Source organism: Rhinopithecus roxellana, chromosome 14, assembly GCF_007565055.1.
Source record: "Rhinopithecus roxellana isolate Shanxi Qingling chromosome 14, ASM756505v1, whole genome shotgun sequence".
NCBI classification, from domain to species: domain Eukaryota; kingdom Metazoa; phylum Chordata; class Mammalia; order Primates; family Cercopithecidae; genus Rhinopithecus; species Rhinopithecus roxellana.
In genome coordinates, this window is record NC_044562.1 from 127,754,088 (window position 1) to 127,767,622 (window position 13,535).

A 13,535-nucleotide genomic window follows, 5' to 3' on the forward strand; every position below is an offset into this window, starting at 1 on the left:
AAACGTAAGTAACCACCAGAGCTTGCTTCAGTAGTCAAGGGGAATTCATTGTTTTTTTTTTTTTTTTCCTGTATATTGATTAACAAAACTTTATTTCCTCCTTATAGTGGGAAATTGTTTATAGTTTTTTTTTATTATTATACTTTAAGTTCTAAGTCATAAGAACAAAGCTGGAGGCATCACGCTACCTGACTTCAAATTCATTGTTTTAATAGAATAACCCATGAAGTTCAAGGGCCAGAATGCAGCCCAGTGATGTGGACTGCCTCAGGGCATAGTCAGAAGGGCCTCTCCAGCTCTCTCTGCTCTGGGCTGATACTCATGCTGCAGGCCAGGCAGGGCTGCTGCTTTGTGCACATGCCAGAAGCAGCATGCCCCTGAGTGCTGGGATCCACCCCACCGCAGATCCAGCCGCACTTGTTCGTGGTTTCTGAATACTGCTTCCAGATCTCAAGAGAGTGAAAATCTCACTGCCCAGCTTGAGCGAGTGGTCAACCCTGCTCACCCTGCTGTTTGGGGGCTAGTCCCACAAACATGGCAGACACCCCCTGACCTCCTACAGGGGGTGCAGACTGTGGTGAACAAAGGGGACAACCCTCCACAAAGGGCCCATGACACGGTGTGAACATGCCCACAGTGGGGTGGGTGCACCAATTAGACAATGTTTGCATGTGATATGACTAGATTTCTCGAGAGACGACTCTCATAGATCAATGTGCCTGTCACAGAGGAGCAAGGAGTATGCTTGAGAGGAAGAGACAATGAGTAGCTATTTGAATTCATTGTGAACTGGGCAAACGGTAAACAGGGATGACGCTGCTTCCCACATAGTCACATACACAGCATCACATAGTTAAGAAGATCAGCCACATTGAGTGTGGAGCTCACCTCCTCTTGGAGCAACATTCCCATTGACATTCAGAGAGGCGCGCTGCCCCCAGATGCTCGTTTTCAAACACAGGACGTGAGCAGTTTCACAAATATCCACCAGATGGTACCTTCCTACCAGAAATTAGGTTTCAGGTTGTGAAAATTCAAATTGTTTTTCCATTCTAAGGATAAGCTATAGAATCAGATGCCTGCCCTGGCTACGGTCAAAGGAAAGAAAATGGGTGAGGACCAATTCCAGGGGACGACCCACAGTGTTTTTATTCTCAGGAATACGAAACAGAATTTGCAGGGTCTTTGTGTGGTGGAGGGAGGGAGCTGCTGTGGATGAGTCACGGAAAGGCCGTGTGCAAGGGAAAGGCCTTGAGGTTATCTCCTGAGAGGAGTTGGTTGTAAATATCCTCAATGGCATCTTTGTTTTATCCCACTAGTTGCCAAATACCTGTGAGTCTGCACAGCGCTCCTGGAATGCTCAGAAATTATGACTGGTTACCCTGTCAAAGAAGGCCTTTGTTGGAGAAACTTCCTCATTTGTTCAGTCCTTTGGGTTCTAAGCCCTGAGCCGTAGTCTCCCCAGGTTGTCTGCCTGTGTGGGCTGGGGAGGGTAACTGATGTTCACCATAGGGTGACCCCCTTGTCCTGGTTTGGCAGGTGCCTTCCTGCCTTTAGCACTGACAGTAAAGCAAACCCAGGCAGTTGGTCATCTCGGTGCACTGAGCTGTACACACTAGGGACAATGCTAGATCCTCACGCAGGTTCAATGAGCTGGGCGATTTGAATATCTTCACATTATTAATCATTTTATTCTTGGCATTTGCTTACCAGATCTCCCTGCTTCATTTTGCCAAGGAGGCATATGTCAGAAAAGGTAAAGTTATGGAGAAAGAGGTTTTTTCTTGGCTTTTGAGTTCAGGCATTACAGAGGTAAAACCGAATAGATGTGGGAGAACATGTGGTAGATAGACACAATTTTCCGGGTTGGGGAGAGAAAAGAGAATAGTGAAACTCCGTCTCCACTAAAAATACAAAAATTAGCCTGGCATGGTGGCATGCGCCTGTAATCCCGACTACTTAGGAGGCTGCGGCAGGAAAATCACTTGAACCCAGGAGGTGGAGGTTGCAGTGATTCTGTTCCCTGCATTGGAAGTGCTCCCCACCAAACTCTCTAACAGAGGGGTTGGGATTTGCAGGCTCCCTGGGTGGCATGCTTTCAACACCTTGTGGGCTGCCTTCCACTCTGGTACTTTCCTCTGCCTGCTGATGCTTGAAATTCCTCGAACCGGCCACACAGACCTGCGTTCTGGAATCAGAGATAAGACTGGAAAGGCAAGGTTTCCCGGGACAGGAAAAGAGTGATTTAAATTCTCGCCGAGGTGTAAGCTGCGGATGGCAGGTTCTTTCCTGAGAACCGGCTTCAACTAGGAGGAGGAGGTTGGAAGCACGACCCAGAGCTGACCTGTCGATCAGAAGAGGAGTAAGCAGAAAGGAGGGACGCGTGGGTGGCAGGAGAGAAGGCTGGGGAGCCCCGCCATGCTGAGCTGATCCCCACATTCCACGCTAATGGGTCTCTGTTTTGATTTTACAAGACTAAAAAGTAGTTTTCTAAAAACATTCTGGAATGCAAAAAGATTCCCACTATTTATTTACTTACATAAGAATATTAATAATAAACAAACTCAACCACTTATAGTCACCACCATTCACAAAAGAAAGGATGTTTGAATGACAAAAAGGTGAAAACGACAATCTCCAAGTAGGATAATCCTTTACATTAGATGCACATAGCTTTATGGAAGAAGAATGACTGTTTTGCTGTTTTCTACCCCCCTTAGCCGTGATTCCATGAAAATGCTGGCAGAGACTGGCATCCAGGCACCAACTGGCTTTTGCGAGTCACTCACTGTTCCCGCCCGGATTCTGAAGCCCGGAGGCGTTTATAGTTTGAGGCACCTTGCTTCCCCCTGGTGGCCACAGGGAATTACTGTCGCGACTAAAAGAAGCGTCACAGTGTATACACAGCGGGCCCTATCCCGCCATACATTCTATGCTTTTTGAACACCCGCCGTGGGCTAAGCATGGGACCCATGTGGGATGCGGACACATGGAGAAGAAGAGAGCCAGGCCCTTGCTGTCAAGGAACTTTCTTATAACACCGATGCTTCAAACAAAAGGTAGTGAAATTTTCTGGGTTTGTGCGTTGAAATGTCTTTCCCTTCAACTCCCCAACAAGGTGCTTTTACTCCCTCTTATCACCACTGCCTGCCAGAGGCAGTAAACTTGGGTCCAGCTGGCCCTGTCAACCTACATAACCACACAGTGAGAGGCTCTGCAAAGAAAGGCATTTATTCAGCAGCAGAGCATTGCAATGGTAATGCCACAGCAAACTATGTGCATATTCGAGGAGGCAAAGGAAGAAAGGAAGAGAAAGGTTTTCAAATAAAAAATGAGGAGGATTTCATACTTGTTTTGAAATGGTTATCCTTGGTTACAAAGATCAATAACAAAGGGGTTGCCAGTCCAAGGTTAGACGGGCAGTTGCGGGGCGGATGTCCTTGTGGAGGATTTTTTTTTTTTTTTTTTTTTTAATGTGGAAGGCTGTGATGGCCTTTGTGCAAGGTTGTGGTTTTGCAGAGTCTTTTGTGTTAGTTTTTGTTATCAGGCATACAAATGTAGGAGCGCTTTCTTCTTGGCCTTTCCTAGCTCTATTTGTCAAGTTTCCCCCCCACCCCCAGATGGAGCCTTGCTCTGTCCCCCAGGTTACAGTGCAGTGGTGCGATCTTGGCTCACTGAAACCTCCACCTCCTGGGTTCAAGTGATTCTCCCTCCTCAGCCTCCTGAGTAGCTGGGATTACAGGCGCCCACCACCACGCCCAGCTAATTTTTGTATTTTTAGTAGAGATGGGGTTTCACCATGTTGGCCAGGCCTCAGGTGATCCGCCCACCTCAGCTTCCCAAAGTGCTGGGATTACAGGTGTGAGCCACTGTGCACAGCCTGCTGAGGTTTTTGGGTTTTGTTTGTTTTTGCTTTTTTTTTTTAAAGAAAAAACATTAGTAACTCCATTTTGATTCTTACAACTTCCACACCACCTTGCACTGTATCTCCCTCTCTGCAGGGACAGCTGGTCTTGTAGACTCTGGCAATTCTGGACAACAATCTCACAGACAAACCATGATTACTCATTTCCCCGGGGAATGGCTGCTCTCAGCCCTTCTACAACCCTAGTCCTACTTACTTGGTTATCTCCTGGCCAGGCAAACCTCCTTTCCCCATGAAGTCCTTCCATGCCTGCTCCAAACCCACATGGCCTCTTTATTCTCAGGAATTCTCTCTACCATTATTTTTTGTTTGTTTGTTTGTTTGTTTTAATTTTTATTTTCCAAGTAGCCATGAAGTTCCCCGATGGCTGAGGCTGTGTTATACCAATTTTCTACCCGTCCTTCCTTCTCAAATTATGTCCCAGAGCTCCCAAGTTTCTCTTTTATTATGTACAGAAACTGTCTTCTTCCTTTCAAATATTGAGGCTACACTTAGGCCTCTTCAACATATTCCCTCATCAGAGATGGGAAGTAGTTAAGTCAGGATAGGCTAAGTTATTTGGCAGTAACTGTCAGGTCTCTGAGCCAAAGCTAAGCCATCATATCCCCTGTGACCTACACGTACACATCCAGATGGCCGGTTCCTGCCTTAACTGATGACATTCCACCACAAAAGAAGTGAAAATAGCCTGTTCCTGCCTTAACTGATGACGTTACCTTGTGAAATTTCTTTTCCTGGCTCATCCTGGCTCAAAACCTCCCCCACTAAGCACCTTATGACCCCCCCCCCAACTCCTGCCTGCCAGAGAACAAACCCCTTTGACTGTAATTTTCCTTTACCTACCCAAATTCTATAAAACGGCCCCACCCCTGTCTCCCTTCGCTGACTCTATTTTCGGACTCAGCCCGCCCGTACCCAGGTGATTAAAAAGCTTTATTGCTCACACAAAGCCTGTTTGGTGGTCTCTTCACACGGATGCGGATGACAGTAACAATCCCCAATCTCTGTGGCTTAAAATAACAAGGTCTATTTCCTCCTGAGGTTTCACGATGACCGTGAATCACTTAAGGATAGAGTTGCCAGATTTAGCAAAGAAAGATACATAACATTCAAATTTGAATTTCAGATGATCGGCGAATTTTTCAGTATAGGTATGTCTCAAATATTGCATACTGAAAATTATTACTTTTTCCTAAAATTAGTCAGGTGTAACTGGGCATCCTGTATTTGAGCTGACAATCTTGCTGAGGGGCCTGCTCCATGTCTTCACTCAGGACTCAGGCTAACGGTGCCTCCACACGTCGATCTCCGAGAAGAGAGAAAGGGGATGTGGTAATCTGCACAACGGCTCTTGAAGTTTTTCGGGTGGAGGAATCCACAGCACTTCCCATCGCATGTCTTTGGCCAAGGCTATCCAGGAGGCCATTCCTAACCTGGAAGGGGTGGGGAAATGAAGTCCTACCCTGTGCTCAGAAGGAGTGAGCACTAGGTTACCTGTAAACAGCCCAAATCACCACCATGGTTAGAGATATTTCCATAACTGCTGTCAGGAAAAAGTGATTTCTCCATCTGATTAAAAACAAAAAAATTAGAGGTGAGGGTGGGGGTGAAGGCAAAAGAAAAAAAAAAAGAAATTCATATTAAGCATAATCTTTTTCCTTGTTATTTCTATCTAGTGGTTAACCATTGCTTTCTAGTGAGCAGAAAAAAGCTTTCCATACACTACTTAAATATGTGAAAATAAGTAAATGTTGCATTCCCTTATCTTTTCTTCTCAGGATTACGTGTCTCCCCATTTTTTTTTTTTTTTTTTTTTACCACACTTTCCTCATATGATGTCGTTTCCAGAACTTTATTTACCATTGGTAATATATACTAACCGAATTGTAGCAGGCTGTGTTCACTAAGTGAACGCAGTGGGAGAAAAAATTTAAAAAGTAGTTTCTGGTGAGGAGAATCCAAAGATGACTTTTTGCCTAGACCCCTGGGTTTCTTCACCGGCGTCGCCTCTGGAAGATCAGCAGCTTCTCAACCCTCAACCACAATGGAAGCACCTGGAGAAATTAGTCAGTGCTGCGGAGGCTTCTCTGCCAGGGACTCTGATTGAATCGGCCTTGAGTGGGCCTGGGTATCTGTATTTTTTAAACAATGTTCTGTTATCTAGAGCTGCATAACAAGCTAACCTAAAAGTAACGGTCTTGGAGTGAAAGTAATCATTTTATTTATTTATTTTTTCGAGACGGAGTCTCTCTCTGTCATCCAGGCTTGAGTGCAGTGCCGAGATCTTGGCTCACCGCAACCTCCACCTCTTGGGTTCAAGCGATTCTTCTGCCTCAGCCTCCCGAGTAGCCGGGACTGCAGGCGTGCGCCACTATGCCCAGCTAATTTTTGTATTTTTAGTAGAAATGGGGTTTCACCATGTTGGCCAGGATGGTCTCGTGATCCGGCCGCCTTGGCCTCCCAAAGTGCTGGGATTACAGGCGTGAGCCACCACACCCAGCCTCATTTTATTATTATCTTTCATGGTTCTAGATACAGACTACACTCAAACATAGAAGAAACCAATTTACACTGTAACAGAATTGCACAGGCAAAGGAGCCAGTGGCTGGAGTAAAGAGACTGTGCTTGTCTGAGGCTTAAAACAGGCTTTGGACTCTAACATCTGTAGGTAAGAAGCAGGCTGAAGGCCAGCTTGGCGCCCCAGGGAGTACACTTTCTTTTAGGCCCTTTTCAGCTACAGCTCAGGCAGGTAGGAAATTGAGAGGCCCTCCCGGTGGGCAGAGCCTGGGGCCAGAGAGAATCATGGGGCAGAAAGTTTCTCCCAGGGAAAACAATCAGTGGGGCTGGTCAAGGAATATTCCCCACCCTTAGGAAAAGGGCTGCTCACGATGTCCCCTGGGGGGAATTTAAAATGACATGGGTCAGTGACTCCTGTGTGCCTCCTATGCTTCTCTTTCCAAATGAGAGTGTTTATTGTGTCCCTGTCCCCAGTGGCATACTGGGATTGTGTGTGGGAGCAGGTGACTTGCTTTGTCGTTTCCTTGGTATCCCCATCTAAAGGAGGCGTGTCGAAACCTGCTGTAGACAGGCTTGTGCTTTGGCACAGATCCTGGACTTTCAGCTCTGAGCAGTGCCTGGAGGGGAGTTTTGGGTTGTGTCCCTTGGGGAACAGTAAGTGTGTTCTACTGTGAGAGGAGGGGAGAGAACTGTGTGTTTGGTAACCAGAGAACAGACTGTGGAGGATCATACGAATGTTCACCAAATACTGTGTCACCCTCCTCTGCAGGGCTTCTCCCTGCAGCGGGAGGATTCTACATCCTTGCTCTGTTGGATGCAGTGTGACCATTTGACTTGCTTTAACCAACGACACACGCATATAAGTGACAGGTGTAGCCTCTGAGCAGAAGGATTAAGAATCACTGTGTTTACCTTTCCCTCTGGGACAGCAACTGGCACTGTCCCAGACAGAAGCTGCTTTCTCAGTCCTGGTCCTGGAGTAAAGATGATGCGGAACAAAGCCATAACTGACTCACGGTGAAGGCAACGTATGAAAAATTCACCTTTTGTTGTTGCAAGCCCTTGGATGCTCTCAATTAATGGGGAGGCCTTTGGGACCCTGGGAACCCTAACAGGGCCTGAGTTCTTCTTGCACAATAGCTATCAGCTGCAAAAGGACACAGCCTTTTCAGACACTCAGTTTCCCTGTCCTTCCTGAGAAAATGGAGTTCCCCTCCACATGTCAGCAGGCTTGCCATCAGGAAAACAGTAGTTGACAGAGAGCTTCCGGGGGGCGCCAGCCTCCAGACAGCCTCCCGTCCACAGTACAGGTCTCTGTGAAGCAGAAATTGTGAGGAGTATTTGGCTTTCCGGGTTCCAGGCTGATGAAAGGCAGCTGAACACAGCAGACATTTTGAGATGGTGACAAGTCAGGGGAGCCTCTAGGTCCTACTTGTTGGAGGTCTTTTGTTGCCCTGTGACCTCTTGCCTTTGGCTTCCTCATTAGGTATTAAAGACATTGGCAGTGACACTGGAATGGATGCAAAGATGGGAGAGGTCTACCCACAGCCCGTTCTACAGAGCAGAACTGAGGGTCAGGTATTGAGGTTGATTAAAGATGGCTGCCAATTCTGTGCTACTTGTCCCATTGAGCCGTGAAGTCTTATTCCCCTCCTTGGATCTGGACCAGCCTTGATGACTTGCTTATTACAATGTGGTAGAAGTGATGGTGCATGACTTCCAAGGTTAGATCAGAAGAAGCCTTGAAGTTCCTGCCTTGGTCTCTTGAAACACTCTCTCTAAGTGTCAGCTTACCATGTAAGAAGTCTGACGCCCTGAGACCGCCATGTTGGCACAGTTATGGGTGGATGCTCCAGTAGACGGATCCAGCTGAGCCCAGCCCTCCAACCATTCCCACCCCCAAACCATGGGTGAAACTGTCTTGGACCCTCCAGTCCAGCCCACTCAACATCTAAATACGACAGACTGACCTCAGCTGATACCATCACCCAGCTAAACTGTCCCTGAAACTGACCCGCAAAATCATGAGATAAACTAAAATGGTTGTTGTCCTAAGTCACTAAGATAATAGAGCAGATATATATGTACTTAACACTTTCTCCTCGGGGGCCTGCTTTTCCTTTCCCCATTTTGTGTTGCATGCCTGGTTGTTCTCACAGATTTCACAAGTTGGGAGGTGTGATGAGCCTGGGATATTCATCTTCAACAGAAACGATCCAGATAAGCTCTTCATTCCAACAGGGTTTGGGCTGCACTGCAATTTTGTTGTCAAACTGGATTTGGAGGTGCTCAGGTTTAGTGAGCACCTCCGTGGGAAAGAGAACTCCGTTGGATGGCAATGTAAGAGGACTCTGCCTACAGAAATAAGGTGAGACAGCTCACTGCAGTTTAACAATTGTAACATGTGCTTAACTAATCTCTTTCTTACAGTTACTCTTTGAAGTGAGTATTATTTCCATTATATAGACAAGTAAATTGAGGCCAGGCAGCACAAGCAGTAAGTGCCAGATGGGATTTCAAACCAGGCTTGTTCATCAAATAGGCTACCATGAGGTTAATGCCTAAGAGACAGACCTAAACATTCATTTTATAAATGGGAAGACTGAAGACCAGAGAGATTAAGTTGTTTTGCTGCTGTGCTCTGTAACTAACCACACATTTTCTGGCCAGTAGACTCCAGCCTGATCCTCAAGGGTCTCTAGAGTGTAGGCCAAAGCCATGCTGAGTGTCTTCAGGAGTGCTATTTTAGGAGGGAAACAGAAGAGATGGTATCTGTACTGCCATTTCTAGTATGTTCCCAGAGAAAGCAAGTCCCTCATCACCTTTCTGTTTCACTCCTGGCAGAAGGGTGGGGGCTGTGATTTGATGGATGAACAGTTGGTGGGTCCAAAATACTAGATTGCTATCATGTGCTTTTCTCTGGAGAGAGCATCCTCTCATGAAAACATCCAACCCTGTGGTCTGGCAGAGGTCACAAAGATAGTTCCATCTTTGCTCCAGAGCATGGAAAACGGGAGATACAGTAAATCAGTGGGGGCTATTCTGGGATCATAGGCTACTCAAAAGGCCATTCCTGGCTTCTCTTGCATCTTTCAGGCTGTGTGGATGCGGGACCCAAGTCGGCATCCATCAGCAGCAGGGGGAGTGGTGCAGAGGCTGGTGCGGAACATTGCATATTTACAAATAGAACAAGGACCTGGTGTGACTTGGATAAAGAGAAGTCCAAATAGAGTCAGAAATTCTAAGTTGAAATCACTGTGGAGATTAAGTATTTATGAAGCACTTTGTACCCACAAAATAAATTTGAGTCATTTATCATCCAAACTCACAGTATCGTAGTAACATATAAGTATCTGGGTTATGGCTAAGGACCCAAACTTGAAGTACTACCTGTATAAAAAGAGGACATTTTTATGCACTTGGGTCCTGTTTTTAATACTATTGTGGAGCAAAATCAAGAATTTAAAAAATAAGTACCTGAGTACCTGAGTCTTGATCCAGACCCATTATGACTGTGCAAACCTGTAATTCTCTCCTGTGACACTTCTGAAGTGGTGACTCCCCTGTCGCAGGCAGCAGTGAAAGGCAGATTCTTTCTAATAACCCTTTCTTCTTTGTCTCACAACATGATGATTTGCCTTTGTGTAGATCTTTGTGTTCGGAGATGAGCAGATGACAGACTGTGATGCTGGAGATTTTGAATGTGCACCCGGCTGAGAAGACCACACCAATGGGCCTATATGCAGAATTCAAGGTGAAAACTGCTTTGGATGGTGGTAGTTGAAGCTGTTTGCAAAACCAGCAGCTGACGGTGGCTCTGCTGGTCATCCAGAAGCCTCCAGGAAGTCATAGCTACGTCTCATTTCTCCTCTGACTGTTCAAATGACCTCTTTTACAAAAATACTTCTCTACTTAATCTACCCTCTCTCTCCAATTGTCTAAAACCCCACTTCTTAGAATTATTGACCATAGGATCTAAAAGGGCTTGTATAGATTATTTCATCCAACCTTCTTATTCCATTACTGAGGAAACTGAGAGTCTAAAAGGTTAAAATAAGACCAGAATCCAAGTATTTCAAGTCTTCTTTCAATCTTGTAATGTTTGATTTTGTTAAATATGTATCCTATAGCTACACTGAATGCTTTTTATTTTGGATTCTTCTCCATCCCCTAGTATGCCTTACTCAGGGCTCATTCATAGCAAATAAATGTCTGATCAGCAGTTGACTGGTAATGGTTGCCTGGAGTACTGTCCTGAAGGGGAGCCAGTGGAATAGATCTCACGGTTTCTCTCCAAATGTGACCTCTACTGAGATAACTTTGACCACCCTAGCTAAAAAGTGTTCTCTCTCCCCCATTCCCTCAGGCACGCACTATCCCCTTTCCTTGCCTAATTGTATTCCTATCACCTCTCATTATCTAAAATTATTTTTCTTGTCTGTTGCCTTGTTTCCCCACAAGAATGTAAGTTCCAAAAGGGCAAGGACTTTGTTTATCTTGTCCACTGCAGGATCTGCTGTGCTTATTAGAGTGCTGACATGTAGGAATCACTCAATAAATAATTGTGGAGTAGATGGCCAAATGCTGTAATTGATTAGTGATGTCTGCCATGGGCAATGGAGAGACAAATTACCGGAGTCAATGCAAAGCTTTTGTCACTGGTGTTTATTGGCCAACCAACCAATCCCAGATGCAAGACTGGTTTCCTTTTGACATTCAATTTGATTCTGCGCCATTGTGGGATAACCAGTTATTAGGTTCTCTGGAAGGAAGAATTCCCAGAATCACTAGTTAGGCAACTGAAAAGAAGAAAGGCATATTTTCTGCTAACTCTTCTCCTCATTGTCTTATTCATCATGACACTTCTACAACGTTGCAGAATTCTTAGCACATAGTAGGTGCACAATAAATATTTATTCACTGACAATTTGTGCTTTCTCAATGTCATTTTAAGAGGATTTTTTAAAACTTTCCTGCTAATCTGAAAGAGCTGCACCATAGAACACAGTATATAGCTCACAGTACACAGTACACGTTCGTGTGCCTGGTTGAGACTCAGGTGTACAAAGTAATGAGCAGAGTTCAGGTAAATATCCAAATTAAACTGTTCTAAAGTAGGGTGAGCAGCATCCATTACCTTAGCCCTGAATATTGGCTATTCTTATCCATCTTCTCCTTGAAGTCAATATTTGAAATAGGCTTTTGTGAGGCAGGAGAGGCTTAAGAAAAATAAAAAAAACCAAAGAGGGATTTAGTGCTTAAATATATTTATGAATTCGTCTCAATTTCTCTTTATCTCTTTTTAAAGAGCTGTGGTATATGTGAAAACATTTGTAGCAGGTAGAGGTTTTTGAAAATTGGCTCATTTTTAACCCAATAGATACTGTTGTTTCATGTCAAAAGCAGGATATGATGCAGTGTGCCCTGACAGATCTGATTTAATATTCTCTAGGACTCTGGGGTTGTATACCATCTATACTCTCCTAAATTTGATGGTGTCAATATGACGTGACATTTAATTATTTGCATAGCCTATTTAAAATGAAAATAGCAATGGGCTCTGAGTTCTTTTCAAGCTTTAATACACTCTCCCTTTAAAAATATATTTTTCATAAATTACTCTGCTGTCTGGCAGACCATCACATTCTTCAGTTCCTGTAATAAAAGGGGATGGTGTGATGTGGGTGTGAAACGCAGAGGAGAGCACCATGGTTAAACAAGAGCGGACACTGATCAAGTCCATTAATCAAAGTGCCTTTTAAATCTCTGCAAGTTGAGAACTGTAACATCCAGGGATTTGATTAAAGAGGAAATATAAAATGGCAGAAGAGGCCAATAGCTGCCTGGGCAGGTCACATCTCAGAGCCCCTGATTAATGGAACATTGCTTTCAATGGAATTTGTTTTCTCTGGATCATCTTTTGGAGCTTATTTGCTAAGAAAAGGTGGATTTGAGCTGCAATATCTTCTTGCGGCTATTGGAAAAACACCAATATGGCAGAAACTTGAAAATCTCTTCAGGCTGGCCTTTTATGCCTTTTCCTCTATGGATTATCCTGACTCCCCTGATTTCCACATAACCCAAATAACTTCACAAGGCTAACATCACTGCCCAATTTCAGTGTTCTAAAGGCAAGGATTCCTAAGCACTATTGAAGCAGGTTTTCACCCTAGAGGTGAATACCTGTTATCATCGGTGCCATTCAGTCATTCTTTGGTGTGTTCATTTTATTTAATCCATTTATTCAGAAATACTTCTTGAACATTTATGTCTAAGCCCCGAATTACATGTCAGAAGAAAGGTGAAAAGCCTCCATACCTATCAAGTGCCTTCAATGTGGTAGAGAGAGGTCAAGAAACACCTGCTATAAAATATGGCGAGATCTGGCTACCCTGGAGGCTATGCCCTGGAAGAATGATGGGAGCAAGTAGGAAGGACCTCTGAAACCTCTGGGGGTTGGTGTTGTGGAGTGTTCCCAGGGAAGTTCTCAATAGGAGAGAAGTTGGGAGGTTGGGCAGGGGGAGAGCCAGGGTGAGTGAAGGCACCTGCACCAAGTGGAGGAGGCAGAGAGTAGAGTGCTTGGGAATGGCAAGTGCAGCCACAGTGTGGAGGATGCAGGTGCAAAGGTGTGGACAGGCCAGCAGGAGCCTGTGGGAGAGGACTTCTATTTCAGGGGGAGATGGGAAGCCATTCCAGGATTTTCAATGGGCAACATGCTAGAAAGATGGCTCCTGGGCAGTGTGGAGAATAGGTAAGAGTGGGAGAAAATTTCAGTGAGGGCGAAAACTAGGAGCTGGGCCCTGATCTTGGAGAGAAATGGCTAAAACATGAGCTAATAAAGGAAGTAGAAAAAGGAAATTTGAGATGTATTTGAGAAATCTATAGGATCAATGTGAGGCAAGCCAAATCTGGTGAGAAGTACAACTTCACCTCTGTTCAAGGTTGCATTTACTTTGGTTTGCTTACAAAACCTCAAATCAGCAAACTAATGCCATTTGTGGGAATAGAACAAAGGCCTCCCACTGCCCTTCTTGTTTCTAGAGGTTTCCCATATTTTGCAGATGTTGGTAGTCCACGTAACTGACATGTCCA

General features: G+C 45.0%; 1 protein-coding gene across 1 annotated transcript in view; it reads left to right on the top strand.

The window, feature by feature from the left end:
• The first annotated feature begins 2,606 nt into the window (after positions 1-2,606).
• LOC104654389 overlaps positions 2,607-13,535 on the top strand; it is a 29,189-nt gene continuing 18,260 nt past the window's right edge. The window contains exon 1 of the mRNA XM_030916827.1: positions 2,607-3,324. Coding sequence (XP_030772687.1) covers positions 3,091-3,324 — 234 coding nt within the window. The 5' untranslated portion in view covers positions 2,607-3,090. The remainder of the gene's footprint in view (positions 3,325-13,535) is intronic.